Source organism: Ochotona curzoniae, unplaced genomic scaffold (assembly GCF_017591425.1).
Source record: "Ochotona curzoniae isolate NIBS_2020 unplaced genomic scaffold, NIBS_Ocur_1.0 scaffold_4505, whole genome shotgun sequence".
NCBI lineage: Eukaryota > Metazoa > Chordata > Mammalia > Lagomorpha > Ochotonidae > Ochotona > Ochotona curzoniae.
In genome coordinates, this window is record NW_024467118.1 from 39,418,478 (window position 1) to 39,437,138 (window position 18,661).

General features: G+C 40.1%; 1 protein-coding gene across 1 annotated transcript in view; it reads left to right on the top strand.

Moving 5' to 3' along the window:
* The window catches only part of GALNTL6 (polypeptide N-acetylgalactosaminyltransferase like 6), a 726,107-nt gene that overhangs the window by 705,806 nt on the left and 1,640 nt on the right, over positions 1-18,661 (top strand). The window contains exon 11 of the mRNA XM_040965775.1: positions 4,730-4,879. Within this exon, the coding sequence (XP_040821709.1) occupies positions 4,730-4,879 (150 nt within the window). The remainder of the gene's footprint in view (positions 1-4,729; positions 4,880-18,661) is intronic.

The following is an 18,661-nucleotide window of genomic DNA, read 5'->3' on the forward strand; positions in this document are numbered from 1 at the left end:
TGAGTGCTAAGCATACGATACAACAGGCGAATTTACACATGCCGCTAACATGAAAGCAATGACATAAAAGTTATCTTCCAAAGTTTATATTTTAAAGTATTACTGAAAAACAAGAACATGAAGAAATGAACAATAATTTACTTTTAAACTGAGAGAACAAAGGCTGAAGGAAAAAAAAAAAACCCTCAAAGGTATTTTTTGTAATAGAAAGCCAAAGAAAATCTAAATACTCTTGTCAGGAAAAACAGCCCAAAGAGAAGGAGGCAAACTATAAATGTCAAAATAATATTTCCCAAAACAACAGTCAACATAATGTGATAAAGCCTGCTTGTTTTTACTTGAAAAGGTTGCTCAAATGCCTGATGAATGAAACACTCAATGTTTGGTTTGACCTGGCCATTAGCCAACGGTAATGAAAAGCATGTCGGAAATGTGAAAGAAAAGTTTAACTAACAGCAGATCAAAAATAAAGCAATTATTCGGAATATAATCACCAAGTAAGAAGAGCGGGATGGAGGGAGGGAGAAAGAGGAAGAGGAAGAATACATAAAACACTGTGTATACTGCACCCCGCCGCAAGTTTCCAAGTGTAATAATTTACATGCAGGATTAGAACAAGCTTAGAAACAAGACATGAATTTCGCTAAGAGAACCCTGAGATATAATTATGACAACAGTCTATCTACCTGAGAAAAACATTCGCCCGTGTTTGCTATAATGCAGGTGCTATAATGCAGCCCATCTTAGAGAAGTCTGGCCCTTAAAGTACAGCAGTGACAAGCCATTTACTGTCTGTAAGCCTGACTTCCACTCCCAGGCACCACTAAGGTCTATGCAAGGTAGTGGTTACAGTCCTTTCCAGCTGTAGCCTTCTGAGCACATAGAAATTAAGCACAGAGACAGGGAGATGGAAAAATCAACCAAAGCCTTTATTCTGCATTGATCACAATGTGCAACGTACAATGGAACTGTGATGTTTAAATAAAATAAATATTTAATCGAGGAGCTGGTACTGTGGCATAATGGGTGAAGCTGCCAACTGTGATGCCAGGATCCTAAATAGGCCCCAATTCTAGGCCCAGCTGTCTCATTTCCAACTGAACTCCCTGATCATGCAAGTGGGAAAGCAGTAGAAGATGGCCCAAGAACTTAGGCCCTTGCCGCCCACATCGGTGACGTGGATGGAGATGCAGACTCCTGGCTTCTGCCTGGTACAGACACAACTGTTGTGGCCATTTGGCGAGTGAATCAATAGACGGAAGGTCTCGCTCTCTATCTCTTCTCCCCAACTCTGCCTTTCAAATAAACAAATAAGTAAAACACACAAAAAATATTTCATCAAGATTAATTTCAGGTTTTTGAACCAGGAAATTTCTAGGGTAGAATGATTCCAAAATCATCAAAGTTTAAAGTTCAAGACATGACGACAAAGTGTATTATCAAGGATATTATTGAGGTTGGACACAAACAACATCTAAAAAAGACTAACTAAAAAATACTTTGTCCATATTCACACTTCACTTATGCTCTGTTACTAGGATCAGCGAAAGCTTCATTTATTCAGTAGATATTTTATTGAGCATCAATGACGTACCATGAATTATCTGGGTACTGGAAACTCAGATAAAAAAGATGCAAGCCCTGCCATAAAGAACCTCACTGTCTGGCAAGGTACACAGAAACACAAAGGGACAATCGAGGTGAAATAAAGTGAGGAGTAAAAAGGTCAGAAGCTCAAGGAGACGGGCTTCTGGGACGAGTGGGCACCGGAAGTAAACCTTAAGGCTGGTCAACATGAATTCAGTTGACTGGCAGATGTCGGCCTTCCATCAAGTGGGTCTTCCTCTAGCAATGTCACAGAAGGGAAAATGCCTTCATTGTGCAAGAACCGCAGACACTGCTCAGTGTTTCTGGAACATAATTTTTAAAAAAGCTGAAAAAGAACAGTGTATTTTGTATTACTGTGATGATAGTAAAGAAGATAGAAAGAAAAGGTAGAAAGAAAAAAGGTTTAGTTACTTCACTGTTGTGAAAATTCAAGGGCCTTCATCTGGTAATGACCTTCTTACTGGCAAAGTCCTTAGGTGGCACATGGCATGACAATCCCATAGCAAGAGATAGGGAGCCCATATGCTCTGTGTGTGTGTGTGTGTGTGTGTGTGTGTGTGTAGCTCTCTTCTTCTTAGAAATCCAGTAGTATTCAATCACAGAGCTTCCTTCTAATGAGCTTCAAAACCACCACCTCTAAAAACTATAGTAAGATTACGATGGGGATTAAATATCAACATGAGCCCCTAAACTATCCAAATCATTGCCAACAAAGATCAGACCATGGACAATTTGTCATGTATTGAAGAATTTCACTTCTTTAAATGTTATTTGAAATGTCATGGGATTTTAGGCTGAGAAGGAGCATGGCCAAATAGGGATTTCAAACACCCTTCTCTGGAGGCCGAGAAGGACAGGTGTCTAAGAATCAAAGCAGGAAGATGAAAACATTTGAAAGGTCAGGAGAACCTGTCTGTCACAGGTTTTGAAAAGAGAGTAATCCAAATCAGAAATAGCTGAAGAGATATTTCCTTGAGAAGTAGTTCTGTGCAGGGTTTAAATGTGTCTAATGAAACATATTTTTGCCAAACTCAGGACAGACATTTGACTGGGCGGATAAAATGCGTTAGGATGCCTGTGTCAGGGTGGTGCCTAGATCCGACTCCAGCTCCCTGCTAATGCAGCTCCCAGAAGGCAGCAGTGGTGGCTGAAGGAACAGGGCTTCTGCCACCCATGTGGAAAGCCTTTAACGAGCTCCTGTTCCAGCCCCTACCCAGCCCAGCCCCAGCAGTCAGAGACACGTGGGGATGAACCAACAGACTAGAAATCCATCGATGGACCTAGGTAGCATCTATCTGCTTTCTCTCAAATAATTATTTAAAAAAAAAAACTCTATGGAAAGAGACTGCACAATTCCTCTTCATGAATCCACTTCAAATACCTACCCTAAAACCCCTTTTCTTCCTATTTCAATCATTCTCTTTTGTCCTGTCTTCCAGGGAAAGAGAGGATGCACCTGCAATTTGCCAATACTCAATTGTTTTTCCCACATTTGATTGACTGTTTCATCTTCACCAGACCACTTAGCCCCGTTCTTGCCATTTGCCTGAGTTTCCTCACCATCTCTTGTTTCGGCTAGCCATCTCTCTACATTTTATTTCCTAGGTAGGACTTCAACACTGAAATATGCAGAAGTGCATGATCTACAGTGCGGCTCCGCACTGTGCTTGCTTTTCTATCACCCGAGTTTCCCTGACAGCTTTTCTTTATTTTGCATTTCACAGCTTAGCTTCTCACAGCTGGCCTGCCTGAAATCCTACTGTGGGAATTATGTAACCTCACTGAAATTTTAGAATTAGAAGAAATCCTAGGGAGCATCTAGTCTATTTTTCTATGTACTTAGAATTTTCTCCTACTGTACCTTCAGCTGTTGCCCAGCTCAAATAACTCAAGAAAATGTCCTTTGTTGATTTAACTTAATACACTCTAAATTCAACTGACTGTGTCAGAAGTAAAACTTTCATTTTTCAAAATTTGCTTATCTGAGAGGCAAAGATTTATGTATTTATTTCAAAAGCATCATTACAGGGGGATGGGGGAAAGTAAGAGGTATCTTCCTTCTGTTGGTTCATTCTCAAACAGCCACAACAGCCATTTAAAATTCCGTCTGGGGCTCCCAAGTGGGTGGCATGGGACCGAGTACCAGCATCATCTTCTGCTGTTATCCCAAGCATTAGCAGGCCATTGGATCAGCAGTGGAGCAACTGGGACTGCAACTGATAAGCACAGGTGATGTCAGCCGTCGTAGGCAGCAGCTTCAACCACTGAGTCACAATGCCAATCCTTCAAAGGCAGCATTTTTGACATAAGGGAATAAGGCATACAGTATAGGACAGACTAGGATAAAGAGAGGTTGAATGAAATATGAATCCCTTGGACACAATAAGACAAGGATCATTTCATGAAAATTCTGTTTCTTGTACAGTAGAAGCAGATCAGTGGGGGTGCACTATAAACCGTATTTCTCATTGTGAGTTGCAACTTCCTGCCTTGCCCTATAGAATTATTCTTACAAGTTGAGGTAATTATTCTGCCAGTTCTTTTCTTCATTAAATTTATCTTTCCTTTAATTTAGATTTTTCCTTGTGCTTACATCAGTTCAGCTCAACTCTATTCATGGTGTTTTTTTTTTTTTCAGTGCAATGCTTGTTTAAGCTAAGTGTACAGCATTTAAGCCAGTAACATATGAGTAGATAAGACTGGGCGTATTCAGGATGATACTGCTCTAAACTAACATTGTAGCTAAATAAAGAATACAAAAGTTCTATTAAGACGTTCTTCAGTTCTCTCTCTTCCACCTCCCATTTTTCCCCCACTCACTCTCCTTTTCCTCTCTCTACCCCTTTCTCTCTCCCTCTTCCTTTGAACTCACCTTCTGCCATTTCCTCTCCCACACCAAGCCCAACAGGAAACTCCTTCTTGTTTGCCCATCTTATCAGCCTGGACCAAAGGTCTGGCTACAGCACTTTATGATATGTGTCTTTTTCTATACCTTCTTTTTATGCTAAGATGTGGCTGTTCTTGTATTTCACAAAGCAGGAGTCCTAAGTTACTAAGAAACATACCTTTTCCCTGCTCTCCCAATCAAACTCACTGCTGCTACTCTGCTACTGTTTGCCAGGTCTTCACCTTCGGATGGAGAGAAGATATTCGACCTGGTGAGCCACTGCACACGCGGAAATTCTGCTTCGATGCCATCTCCCATAGCAGCCCAGTCACTCTCTATGATTGCCATGGTATGAAGGGAAACCAGTTCTGGGGATATCGGAAGGTAGGTGTCACTTCAGTGTGGTCATTCTCCAATTTCCATGGCTTAACTTTTTCTTAAAAGTCAGTTTTGATTGCAAATGTTACTTGCACATACACACACATCCTTTATAGGCGCATTTGGAGACCACCAGCAAAAATGCGGCAAGCTCCAGCATTTTGGAACAGCAAGTTAAGCTTCTGCCTAAGACAGTCAGTATCACACGTGAGCACTGGATGTTGCAGGCATTTAGGAAGTGAATCAGAAGATGGAAGGTCTCTGTCTCTCCATCTCACTGTGTAACTCTGCCTTTCAAACAAATACGTTTGTATTAGAGAAAAAAAAAAGAGAATCAGATTCAAAACACACAGAGATGAATGCGTCTATTACTTTATACAATGCCTGAAGCTCATTAGATCAGGATATCTCTGCTAAGACAATTAAGTTTATCGAGGATATCAACGGAGACCTTATTGAGACAATCTTTAATCACAAAGAATTATAAAGTTAATACATAAGATCAAAGGCAAATATAAAACTAGGTTTTATTAAGTCGGTAAAATAAAGAACAATCAATTATTGTTTTCAATCAATTTCCTTTGATAGCTTTTTAGAATACTGTACAAGATTGTTTGTCAAAGAACTGATTTCTAAGACAGAATTTGACTGTCAATTAGCAACTGTCCTTTGAGCTCCAGGCTGCCCCCTCTCAAACTCCTCCCGAGCCTTGCACTCCCCGGGATAAGCCAGCCCTGTCTGAAGCCATAAGGAAAATACAACACCACTTCCTTCTTGAATGTGGCTCTCCTAAGCCTAAAGCCCAGTCAGCATTCCCTGAAATGACCAAAAGCTGAGGGAAAGAAGCTGCGGAAGGCAAGCATGGGGTGCGGAACTGGGGTGTGATGGGTATTCCCTAATTAACAAGCACTCTGGTGTCCGACTCTGGGATGTGGGCACCTAAAAATGCACTCACTCCAAAGCAGGTGCGTTCAGCCTCCCACCTCCATTACCCCAACAGCCAACAAACTGTGGCGATGTGTCCAAAAAAAGCACAGAACTTTAGCTGTTATGTTTTCCTGTACAACAACTGAAACCCAGAAGAGCTCATTAGTTGGTGTCAGATACAATATGGGTCCGGGGGAGAGCCAATGAAGTTGAAATTTTCACCATTGTGTGTGTGCGCGTGAAATAGAAAAATCAATGGTTAATCTTGTCAGATCCTTTCTTTATACAACACAATATTGTCTTGTGTACTGCAACAAAACAGAATATTTTAAACAATTCTACTCTGACCTTTAAGACGTTAGTTTCTATACACATCAATACAATGCCTGAAATGCTGGTGGTCTCTAAGGGACAGAGCATTTTTCATTCTTTTATGCTTAGATCATGAGAGAAGACCACTCAGTAACATGCAATTAAGTCAAGAAAATATAGTTGCCTTTACTAGGGAGCCTACAAAAGCTTATAGAGGGGTAAAGTCAACTAACACATGTGCACTCAGAGTTCCCCGCGAGGAAGCGAAGTGGGTTGCGGGGACTTCAAGTAACTCTTAAGACCTTCAACACTAGGAACCTTTCAGGTTCCCAGGGGATGAGTGAAAGAGAACCCCTGGATGCCAGTGTGCCGTGGCTCTGCCCTGAGATCTCTTAGTGGCATCTGCTCTCACATTGATCAGCAAAAGGTTACACTGGATGTGCATTTAAATAGCAAAGTGAGGCACTAGTACCTAATCAGGAACATGTCAAAGGCTCAAGATGGAAAGTTTCTGGAACAGCTTAGCACAAGCAATGACTCAGACTTATTTCTGAATAGCCCTCTTGTTTAATCCAAGGTCATGCCCTAGGTGAAAAGAGAGGGAGAGAAAGAAAGAAAGAAAACACAAAGAGAGGTTCTCTCTGGGCACTACCTTGTCTATTTAGATGCAGTACTTGGCCCTGTGGGCTTCCAGAAGAGTTTAGCAATGTTCTCAGTTTTCTTTGGCCCTGTGGCTCTCTATTATAGAGTCCTCATGAGTCAGCCCAGATTCCTAAGGTAACAAGCTCTCAAACTGTTAAGGAGGCACTGTGTTGGTGGTTCAAACCCACCGGGATGCTACAATTATTAATCTACACAAACAGAAACAGAAGCTAACAGGTTTGTGGCTAAGCCACCTTTCAAACTCTTATGAATCTGGATTTAAAATCTTTCTTTCTTTGGACATGTTTGTAGAAATAAGATCTCACTCCTTCCTACAAGAGTCTCAATGCCTGTTGGAATGAGGGCAAGTGACACTAAATTCATGGAAACTTCTTGGAGAAAAAAAATGATAGCCAGAACCTGCCACCTTGAGTGACTGGGTGGAGGTTGTTGGCAGGACCCACTTCCGGGTCCATTTGCAGCTATCAGTTCTCAGTGGTTTCAGTGTTTCGCCATCGCAAAAGGAGAAGGTCCTTCACTTGCTGTGGTTTGGTAACTACCCTCAGATGTGTAGCTGAATCCCACTAAGTTGGGTACCTGGGAAGAGAAAGCCCTGTTCTTAGCTGTTTTCACCACCAGGGGGACCCCTGTTACCAGAACCATGAGTCTTGCATGCATTGTAAGTTTAAAAAAAAAAAAAAAAAAGTGGTCACTCACCATCCGAAATAAGAAATTGCCTTTCGGAGCTTTAAACCATCACACTTAATTGGAGTTTAATTAGGACATGTCACTTTCTCCCCTGGACAATATTGTTAAAACTCATCACCTCTGCAAGTTCTACAGATCTGCCCTGGTGGCTGCCTTCTCTTTCAATCCCTAGGTAATCGCAGCGGTTTCCCAAAGGAAAGACTATCTTCTAAGTCATGTTTGGAAGCTTTACTATACAACAGTCTAAACTAAAATAAACGTCATTCTAAGAAACACGTATGTGTCATGGAACATCTTAGCTGCTTCTTTCACATATCACAATCTATTTAGAAGGCCATTTTTCCTACTGCACTTTTTGTTGTTAGCTGAGACCTTTAGACAACGCCTACTGCTGACTCATCAAGCTTTTCACCATCTGACCAATAATCGTAACCACATAGAAATTAAATGGAGGTCAATTAATTAAGTCTAATAAGAGGAATATGCAAACCACATCCAAACTCCACAACCACCATCACTCTTAAGGTAAAAAGCTGATGTGTTTTTCAAGATACTGCGAATAAACTATGATGTTGGCTATTGTCTCTCGTTTTTCAACCTGGTACAGAATATCTTTGTCAGTATAATTGGGAAAGATGACAAATTTAAAGGTGTAAGAAGTTAGGAAAGAAAAAATAAAAGTTTACATATTTGCAAATAATATGGCTAAACTATTAAAAATTAATTAGTAAACTAAGCAAACCCCAAGAAGAAGGTCAGTTGTCTCTGTACAAACAACAGAATGTAAAAATGAAAGCAAAGAGTGTTTAATGTGGTCCCAGTGAAAAGCATTTGATAACTAGGAATAATCCTCACAAAACAAGTTTAAGACCTATAAACGAAACACCATTAAGAGCATTTTTTAAATATATAGGGGGAATCAGAGTGTATGTTTGGTGTCTGCTTGGATGCCCATAACCCATATACGAGTGCCTGGGTTTGAGCTCCTGTTCCAATGTCACTTCCAGTCCCACTTTCCTGCTAATGTATACCTGGAAGGCAGCAAGTAACAGCTACATTACTTTGATCTTTTCCACCTAGGTAGGAGACTCAACTTGAGTTCCAGGCTTCAGCCTCCAGCCAGGCTTGGCCATAGCTGGTTGTGGTTCAGGAGTAAATCACCAGATTCAATATTTTCTCTCTCTCAATCTCTCTCCCTCTCTCTCTGTGCCATCCACCCCTCCTTCAAATACATTATACCTTAAAAAGAGAGAGAGAGAGAGAGAGAGAGGAATCTGTTATGTTTGAAGATTATAATACTCATTACTGTGAAGATGTCCATTTTCAAACTGACATATATTCATTTAATAGAAAACCAAACAAACCTCAATAGTTTCATTTTGCAAAATAAACTGCTTCTAAACATTTTATGGAAATTAACAAGTCAAAAATAGCTAGGAAAATTGTGAGGAAATGTAGTATTAGATGTTATAAAATTACTAGATATCACAGCATTATCAAAGTCCATTTATGTAAGGATAGATCCGCTAAGGCTCTGCAGAGACCTGAGTTCGGATACTTTCTGAAGGTTCCCAAGCTGTTCCAATAGGAAGTCGGAGGTAGCCACTTCTTATCTCAAGTTTCAACCTACTTAGTATACTCCAACCTCCTGGTCTAGTAGGACTCCCATTCCAATTCATTTCCTTCTTTGTACCTGTAACTTGTATTATTCCTGATTAGTCTTGTCTTTCCATAACTACCGGAACGCAGGAACTTTTCAGAAAGAAATTCTACATGGCCTATCTAGTATTTAATATATTAAGTTACAGGACAAATATTTACTGACACAAAGAACCATTGATACGAATTGTTCCTTTGTAATCTCCAAACTGTGTTGAGCAAAATTTGTACTTCCTTGTCTCAAAATCACACACGTAGGCCAGGCATTTGACCTAGCAGCTAAAGATGCTTGGTCAGGGTGTCTGTGTCTTATATCAAAGTACCTCGGTTCGAGTTTTAGCTTTACTTCCAGGTCCAGCTCCCTGCTAATGCACATGTTAGGACAGCAGAGTTGAGTTCCTGCCACCCATGGGGGAAGCCTGGAACGGGTTTCCAGTTCCAACCTGACACAGCCCTGGCCACTGCAGACACTTAGAGCAGCACTGGCAGATAAGAGATTTCTCTCTCTCTCTTCCCTCCTCCCCCGATCCTTGTTGCTACTCCCTCCCTCTCTTTTTAAAGAAAAAGCATACATGCAGCCTCCCCAAAAACCTAAAAGAGAAAGGTTTTAAATTACTTTTTTTAGTTGTTTTCTGGAGCGTTTGTGCTTCCACCAAAAAAATACCTTTAATAATAGCATTAAGCAGGAAAAGCATATATGAAAGCTCCTGCCAGTCCAAACTGGTAACAATCCTATTAATTTAAAAAGTGAGGGGGTGAAATTCTTGCAATGGGTTTACATTTAACTATCTATTATAACCTATAGTGTTTGTGCTCTGTCCTCTCAGCTTGTAAGATCACGCTGGTCTACAAAGATGCCAGATGAAAGGTCATAAGGCTATTTTTGAAGCATTCTAATTCGTATTCATTTAAGGCCAAAAACAAGGAAAATGTACATAAGGAGCTAACTAAAAATGAATGTAATTCCTTTAGTTCAAAGTCCCTACAAGCCCCTGAACCTGTGATTGTACTGGAGTAGTCACGTTCTCCCAACACAGCCCATTCCTTCCTGGACAGCCCCAACTGTCCAAAGGCACTCCTTCATCATTGGTAATAAGCAGATAAAATGTAACCCATTTACTCAAAACAGATCCCAAACACTTGAACAATGCTTAGTTAATCTTTAATCTTTACTTCCGATTAAAAGGCCCGATTTCCTGCCACTGGTCTTCCTAAGACTTAATTTGGACCTACCTCAGTTTCCTGGACACTGACTGCTAATGCAATGCAGACAGCCCTGAGAGTGGCATGATGCCCAGAACATGGTATTCTAGGTATTTAACCAAGGATGAGCTTCTTATGAATGATGATTCTCAATGTCAATTTAGCCTGAGTTGATAGGTTTTCTGTCTTACCACTACATGCTTGTCTTAAAGAGCTTTCTATGTGTTTTCTTAAATTATTCAGCTATCTTCCTAGACATCTCTCTACACCTTTGTACCTCTCTAAGAGGCTCTGATTTTGAAGGGCTTGAGATGTGAGTCATTAACTCCATTGTGAAACACTGGGAAACTTCCTTAGTGCGTATTTCTATTTCTTCCTCTATAAAAGGGAATGACAATAATAGCTACCTAAGAGGCTTGTTGTGATGACTAAATTAAACCAATAAACATGTGGCACACAAGAAATCAATGTTAGCTCTTCTTAATCCACATGCTTACCAAGCAATCTTCCAATTGGAACTTTCTAAATCGATAGATATACAGGAAATGACAGACTAACTCTTTGCATTTCAATTAATTTCTGTTCTATTTTAGCTAACTATAGCTAAATATTGCAATATGCATTTCATGAACGTAGGTACTTTTCTACTGTTCAGTATCTTGAGCATGTAGAACACTGGGTGGCACATAGGTGTTTAATTAGTATTTGTTGAATCAATGAATAACTCATTTAGCTTCCTATTTGTTAACAATCCACTATCTTCTCAGATTTGGTTGGGGAAAAAACTAAAAGCTTAGTGGAGATGCTTAGTTCCGCCTAAAATACAGATGCATACTCGATAAATAGAAGCTATTACATTCACTTGAATCCTGGCAAGTTCACAGAGAAGTGATAAAGAGATATGGACAGACAGAAACAAGATACAGAACAATTGAGTTTTCTCTACTTATGGAAATTTTAGCTTAGAGGGGAAACAAATACTAAGAGTGTGCAATGTAAGGCACAAACATTAAACTGCACTACCCAGGTCAAAATGACAGGAAAGGTTTTTCTGACAAACATTTAAATGGAGACTTGAAAGTTAAGTAGAAATTTAGTAAGTAAAAAAGATGATGAAGATCCAAAAATACATATCAATTTGTGTAAAAATGCTGAACAGGGTAGTCTCTTTTGTTGATAGAGTGTTTCCCCCTCCTCAAAAAAAAAAAAAAAAAAAAAAAAGAAAGAAAAGAAAAACCAGAAATCAACGCGAATGCATGAGTGTAAGGGCAAACAACCTGCTATTCTACAGAGAACGGCAGAGCCATGAAGGACCTCGCAGGCCATGCTAAGAATTTAGCTAAGAGCGTGCGGAGTCATTAAGCGGCTGAAGAGCAGGTATCTGACACATTTGAATGGATTTTTTAATGATTATGGCTGCCCTGAGAAGATTCGTACTTACATTATGCATGTCACTTACAATCCAGAATGGCTGGTGAGAGGAGCAGAGGGTCTGAAGATGTGTGATGCCCATAGCTGTCCCAGCATACACATCCCGAGGTTGGGTTAGGTTACTAAGAAACACTTTTTCTCAGATTAGCCAAATTAGTGACAGATGCAGAAAGGCCAATTTTCTCCTCCTGTGAGGAATTCTACCTGTCAGAGGAAAATGCAAAAGGACAAGTAATGACACCGCTGTGTCTCTTTTTATGCCTCTCAAGATATTCTTGGTACTTCTGCAGATGCCAGCCATAAAGACAGGCAGAAAAAAAAAGTCACCCAATTTGTCTGTCTTCCATAGAGCTCCAAGAACAGCCAGTCATCAACCTGGTTCTTTCTCCACAACTCATCCCACTCTCCACCCTACACTACACTGATTTTATACGTAGAAAACCTGAGTTGCCATCAAAGTAAGTGAGCATCAAAGACTGTCACAGGTGAACCTAGGGTTAACACCCAGCTTCATCATTCCAAGATGTGATTCCCTCATTTAGACACAAAAGGCATTGGACAGGAAGGAGTTCTCTTTCAAAAGTGTGTCCTCTTCCAATATACTTTAACGTTACTTTTTTCAACTTAGAAATTAACACAAAGGAGTAGTTCAATTCTCCCCAGGTACAAAGATGGCTAGCCTAAGTTCCACTCTATATCCAGCTGCCTACTATGCATATAAACCTGAATAGTCAATAGACACATCCAACTCAATATACTTACTACATAAATCGTTATCATTCTAACCTCAGTTCTGTTCTGCTTTCTGCATCTCTTACCTCAATAGTACTTTGCTTCCAGTCATCTCTTCCATGTTACCACCCACATACTCCTTTAATGAGAACATCCTGTGCATTTAGCTTCTCAAATATCTCTCATTTCATTGCCCGGGTCTCTTCCAGCTCCTCATTATTGTTTTTGCTTTTGTGTCCACTGAAATCTGAATTGCTTCAGTAGCCTCCAACTGGTCCTGTGCCTCCATACAGCTACCATGTCCTCCTCTCTGCCATCCTACATATAGATCTTGTGACTCTTGTTTGAAATCCTTCAATAACCATTAATAACCATTAACCATCTATTAATAACCATTAACTATTATGTGAAAAATCAAACCTAGTATTGTACCCCCAGATTCTTCATGCCATGGCCCTTGGATATCATCACCTAAAACCATCCACCACGTTCTTTGTGCTCTGGCCATTGGCCTCCATCACATCCTGCACCATCTCCTTTTCTCCTCCCTGACTTCCTCACTATTCCTTCCATGTGAGGGGAAGCTTTTTTTTTTTTTCTGCCAAGGGTTAACTGGATATGTATAACATCATTCAAAGGCCATTCAAAATTAACAGCTTAAAAATCAGACTGCTATAGATTTACTGATTTTTGAGTCCCACCTGTGACTGCCAGAAGAAATGATTTTGCACTAACTGTTCCTTCTGTCTGGGACCATTTCACACAGCTATGCGAATAATCACTTGTCCTTCAAGACTGGCCAAATGTCACTTTCTCAGTGAGATTTGCATTGGCCACTCCAGTGTGACTTTTGCACACTGATTCCATCTCTGCCACTCCAGATCCTCATGACTTCCTTGATTTTTTTATATTACCTTTGAACAGGCTATGTATTTTTATGGTCAATGTTTATTACCTATGGCCTACTGCTTCACTCTTACATCTACCTCTAGAATGTAACTTCTGGGAGGAAAAGGACTGTCGTCTCATTAAATTAAATTATATATTCCAAACATCCAAAACAGTGCTTGGGAAATAGTAGGTATTCAATGAATTCTTTGTTGAATAAATTTAATTTGAAATGCTTATACTTTCACTCACATTTTTCCTACTTATAAAAAAATTGAATTCATCCTATTCATCCCCATCTCAGTTCCAGGGATACTGCTTTCTTACTCTAAAAAGCTTAAAGTTTACCTACTTTCTCAATTTTATTTATTTTATTTGGAAGGCAGAGACAGAGAGCTGCTATCTGCTAGTTCACTTCCCAAATACCTTTAATGCCCTATACTGGATCAAGCCAAAGCCAGGAAGTTAGAATTCAATACAGGCCTCCCTTTGAAATAGAAGGGACCCAACCAGTTTAGACCCTTACCTGCTGCCTCCCAGAGTCCATATTTTAACAACAAGCTAGAATTGAAAGTACAGCTAAGATTTTACCCCAGGCTCTCTACCATGAGATGCTAGCATCTTAGCCAGCATCCAGACTGCTGTGCCAAATACCCACCCCTCTTATTTATCTGTTGATCTCCTCTATTATTGGGTTGGGGATTCATCTTTTTTTCCCTCTCCTAATGCATACCAAAAAAATTAAAGACACTGAATAACTATTTGCTGAACTCAACTGATCTTAATGTTGAGTCCTAAGTAAAGACACAAACACATAGAACAGATATAAATTCTGACCATAGCTATACAGAAGTGTTAATTTTGGAGTCATAGATTACTTTAACCCATAAATCCTTTAGCTTAAAACAGAAGATCCTGCCACATTAATTTGGATAACCAGTTGAGACAGAGGTTAACTCTTTGAAAATTCTATTTTTTCAGGATTACAGAAAACACTTTGGAGTTGAATAGCTAGTTTCAAGCCAAATGGTTATCACATCCTAGGTTTATAACTGGGGTTGTTCCTGACTAAAAACAAATGGGAGAGGTGGGCATTTTGGTGCATTAGTAGAGATGGCTACTTGGGACACGTACATTCTACCCCAGAGTGATTGCACTCGAGTCTCAGCTTCACTTCTGACTCCAGCTTACTGCTAATGTACCCTGAAGGTGGCAGGTGACAAACCAAGTATTTATTTGTTTTCCATTGCCTAAGTAGAAGATCTGAGTTCCCAACTCCAATCTTCCAGCTGGCCCAGACCCATTATTACACACATTTGGAGTTTTAAACAGTAGATAGACTCTCTCTCTCTCTCTCTCTCTCTCCCTGTTGCCCTTCCTCTCCTCTTAGAAATAAAGAAAAGCAATTTTAATAAAGTTAATTAGTATAATCACTATTATTTATTTACTTATATGCAGGACATTATGCTAATGATTTGACACATGAATTCATTTTGCCCTCACAACAAACTCATAAGGCACAGTATTATCTAAATTTTTATGGATACACTGAAGATCATAAAATTAAAAAACTTGCTCAGTCACACAGAAAGCAAGTGACATGGTATGATCCAAATCCTCTAAAGTCACAAATTCTAATTTTTTCCCCCTAGTCTTAAATTTCCTTCTTCCCACTGTGCGGCAGTTTTATTCTCAGAATTATAATGCTATACATTATGAACTCACACACTTCTTTGCATCTTTGGTGTTTAGCTCTGACTTTGAGTACAGTCTAGAACGTTTTCCATAACTTGCTTGTTCTTCTGAAGTTTGATCCCTACAAAAGCATAGAAACTAATAAAATGTGGTACCAACCTACAAGTGCCCTAAGTGTCACATGGTGCCAACCAAGCCCACAGGTCTGTTTTGAAGATGTCTCCCTTCCAATGAGCTACTTTTCCATGGGGACTGGTTGTCCAGGAACCAACATGATTATCATGGGTAGCTCGGTTATCTTGAATCTCAACTGTTGTATTTCCTGTTCAAGATTTTACAATTTTCTCATGAAAAAAAAATCCATGGGAGTAGGCATCTAGGAAATGGGGGAGAGATGAAGCAAGATGTGCTGCTGTGTTACTGAGCAAGCAGAGCACCAGATGTGTTCTCCTTTGGGGCCAAACAAACAAAAAAAACCAAGCAGAAGCGGGGAAAGCTCATGTGCTGTCCTCCTGGAAGGATTATGGTGGAAGACCAGCTCTCACTCATCGGTCTGTTCCAGAAAAAACTCTTTTCTGTTCTTCTAGTACCCCTTGTGGTCATGGCCAATGAGACTAAGGGCAGAGGAGCAGGGGGCTGTAGGGGAACAAGCAACTGCCTTATTTCTAGCCAGGAAAATCATCAGTTAAGACAGTTATCAAAAGCTTGGCTGAGAATAAACATCAAGATGACAATTGCAAAGCCTGCAAGTTCACAAGTGAAAAATGGATGCTCTGGTCAAGCCTGAATCTCCAGGACCTCCTGCGTACTCCTGAGATGGGGGTGAGCTGAGCTCTGTCTGTGACCAGGAAACAGTTGATCTGCTTGAGAGAGTGGACTCTCTGCTTTGACACCCTGTCATTTGTCTCCATCACCAGTGAACTCTGTAATAAAGCATTCTTTCAGCTATACAGGTGGGAGAGACCTCAGCAATTTACCCACTTGCTCATCTTACTGATGAAGCTTCCCAGACTTGGATAGGCAACAGGAATTCAAATTTTCTCAACTTTCGTTAGAACATGAAGTACAAGTTCAGACAGCATATTCTGGATTGCTCAGAATAGTGCCAAATTTATACATCCAGCTTCATTGCACCCGTGAATACACCTGTATTTGTCAGAACATGTGCTCCAACATGTGATTAGAAAAACCAGGATCACCTAATGGCCAGAAAATAACACTCAGAAAATAAAATATTCACAAAGTCTGGTTTGGCTTTTACACCCACTTTAAAGCACACAAGATGGTGAAGGAAACGAGAATAGACATAGTCAAGACTCTTCTCCTTTTCTCATTGATTAACACTTATTTTGAGGGAGAACTGGGCATATCTCAAGGTCTCTCTTGAACTACTGGTAAAGGTAATGGCTGAAGGAAATTGCTGTTAGTGAAGAGGGGAAAAGAGGTACTTGGAACAAAATGAATTAGAATCAGATCCCATACACTTTGCAAGATCATACAAATGAATTAGAATCAGATCAGATTAGATCAGAATTAGAATTAGATCAGATCATACACTTTGCAAGAGTAGAGCTAAGAATTGATATGGAACTAGATTGGTGAAAGTCAGGAGTGAGAAATGAATGGCACAGGGAGAAAAGCAAGACAGTGAAAATGATGGCTGCCCACAGGGCTATGATGCCTATGTGGGGCATAGGCAATTTGTGGCAGCAACCACCTAGGACTAAAGGAAGATGTGGGGTGGTGAGCTGTTGAGCTCACTCTCCCTCCCCTGGCACTCTGCTACCTGTGTCCCCAAGTACAAGAGGGTTTCTTGGAGCCTTCACAGTTAGTCAAGAATAGAATGAGTGAAGCAGATGATTTATAATAAAATGGTAAAGAGACTTCAGTATCCTTCTTTAAGGAAAAGTAAAATACACAGTATACTTAGGAAACTTCCCACTAGAGAGAACAGAAGGGAATAGCACATCTTTGTTTTAAGCATACCTCTTTGTTTCCATTGAAAATAGAAACATGCAAGCTAAACGTCAGGCAAGCTGCCCTTCCTCCTTCCTCACCCCTTCTTCCTTTACGCAGCTCCAAACTATGCAAACATCCGGATCCTAAACGGACATTAAATATTGGTTGATAGCGTCTTGAAATCCAGGAACAAAGCAGAAATGTTTACAAAGGGTGCCTGATGTACTTCTAATAGTAAAACCATTTTAAGTTTAGACTTCCTCAATTAAAGGATAACAACCAGAACCTCTAAATATTTTGTCAGTAAAATAAAGATTATTGAGTTTTAAAATTTCAGTAGTGACTTGAGGGCATTTTCTCATAATATTGGCAATTGTTTTTTAGCCTAAGTAGCATAGAGAAAAAAGTTGGAGAGTAGTTAAGGAAAGATCTTTCTTTAGCATTACCTTCTTTTTTCTTCTTTGTACAAGAATAAGGTGTGTGTTAATAGAGCCTGTTCAAATAATAAGCTTGTTCACTACTTATACTGTGTGCCCTATAAGCACCTTTCACTCACTGAGATGCTAACTGTAGTAGCTACTTGACACCATTGCTTAAAAGAAAAATACCGCTTCTGCCATTTTACAGGAAGCAGAGAGAACTGCATCACCAGGACACCTACAGCATCAAACAGTAAGGGTTGAGAGGGGACTGAAGTTCAAGAGCTAGCAAATCTCGGTTTGTCCTTTCAGCTGTCGTCTGTGAGGCACTTGCCCTTTCTAATCTCACTTTCTAAAGAGGGCAATAGAGCACCTAGTCCTTTGAGTCCTTCCTTTTTGCATTTCCTTTCTTCCCTTCCTTTTGTAGCTCTGATTCCCATTACAGATTCTACATCAGTTATGAAAATCATGAGTCTCCTGGTCATCTGAGCATGTGTATGTGTGATTACTGTTTACTATGGTCTAACTGTAATTACATGTATCTCCCTGAACAGCTGCTTGTTAGCTACTTGACAAGTAACCATACATACAGGCCTTCAAAACCCAAGCCTGTAGCACAGCAAGCATCAATGAGCAGGAAGTGAATGGGTGGCTGGTTTCAAACAGCTGAATCAATAAATAAATGAATCATTTTTGTCTCTGACTGAACCTGTTTGAAGGTTGTAATTATTAGTCAGTTTTCATCACTACATTGACATACCTGAAGCAGCATAGGTTGTAAAGAAAAGGGTTCATTGCTGTGGAAATTCCCAGTCCAAGACCGGTGGTGTGTCTCCAGTGGTGTGTCCTTGGGTGACAGGGCTCTTGCTGGCAGAGCTCTGAAGCAGTCCAAGGCATCACACCATAACTAAGGAAACACGTGTCTGTCTTTATCCTATAAAGTTACCAGGACTCCATCCCAGGGACTCCTCCCCAGTGACTGAATCCAAGCTAGTAACCTTTTATTTCCCTCCTCACACCCTAACTGTGTTCTCTATCCTATTAGCATTATTAATGAAATACTATGGGTTTTTTTTTATTTCTGCATGAGTTCAGGAACAAGATATTCAACCCATTGGCCTCTACATGGTGCCAGCAGATCCTAGGAAACTGTTCCACGCTGGCGAACTCAATCTGCCATTGTTTAGTTGCACAGCTTGTATCCTTGTACTGA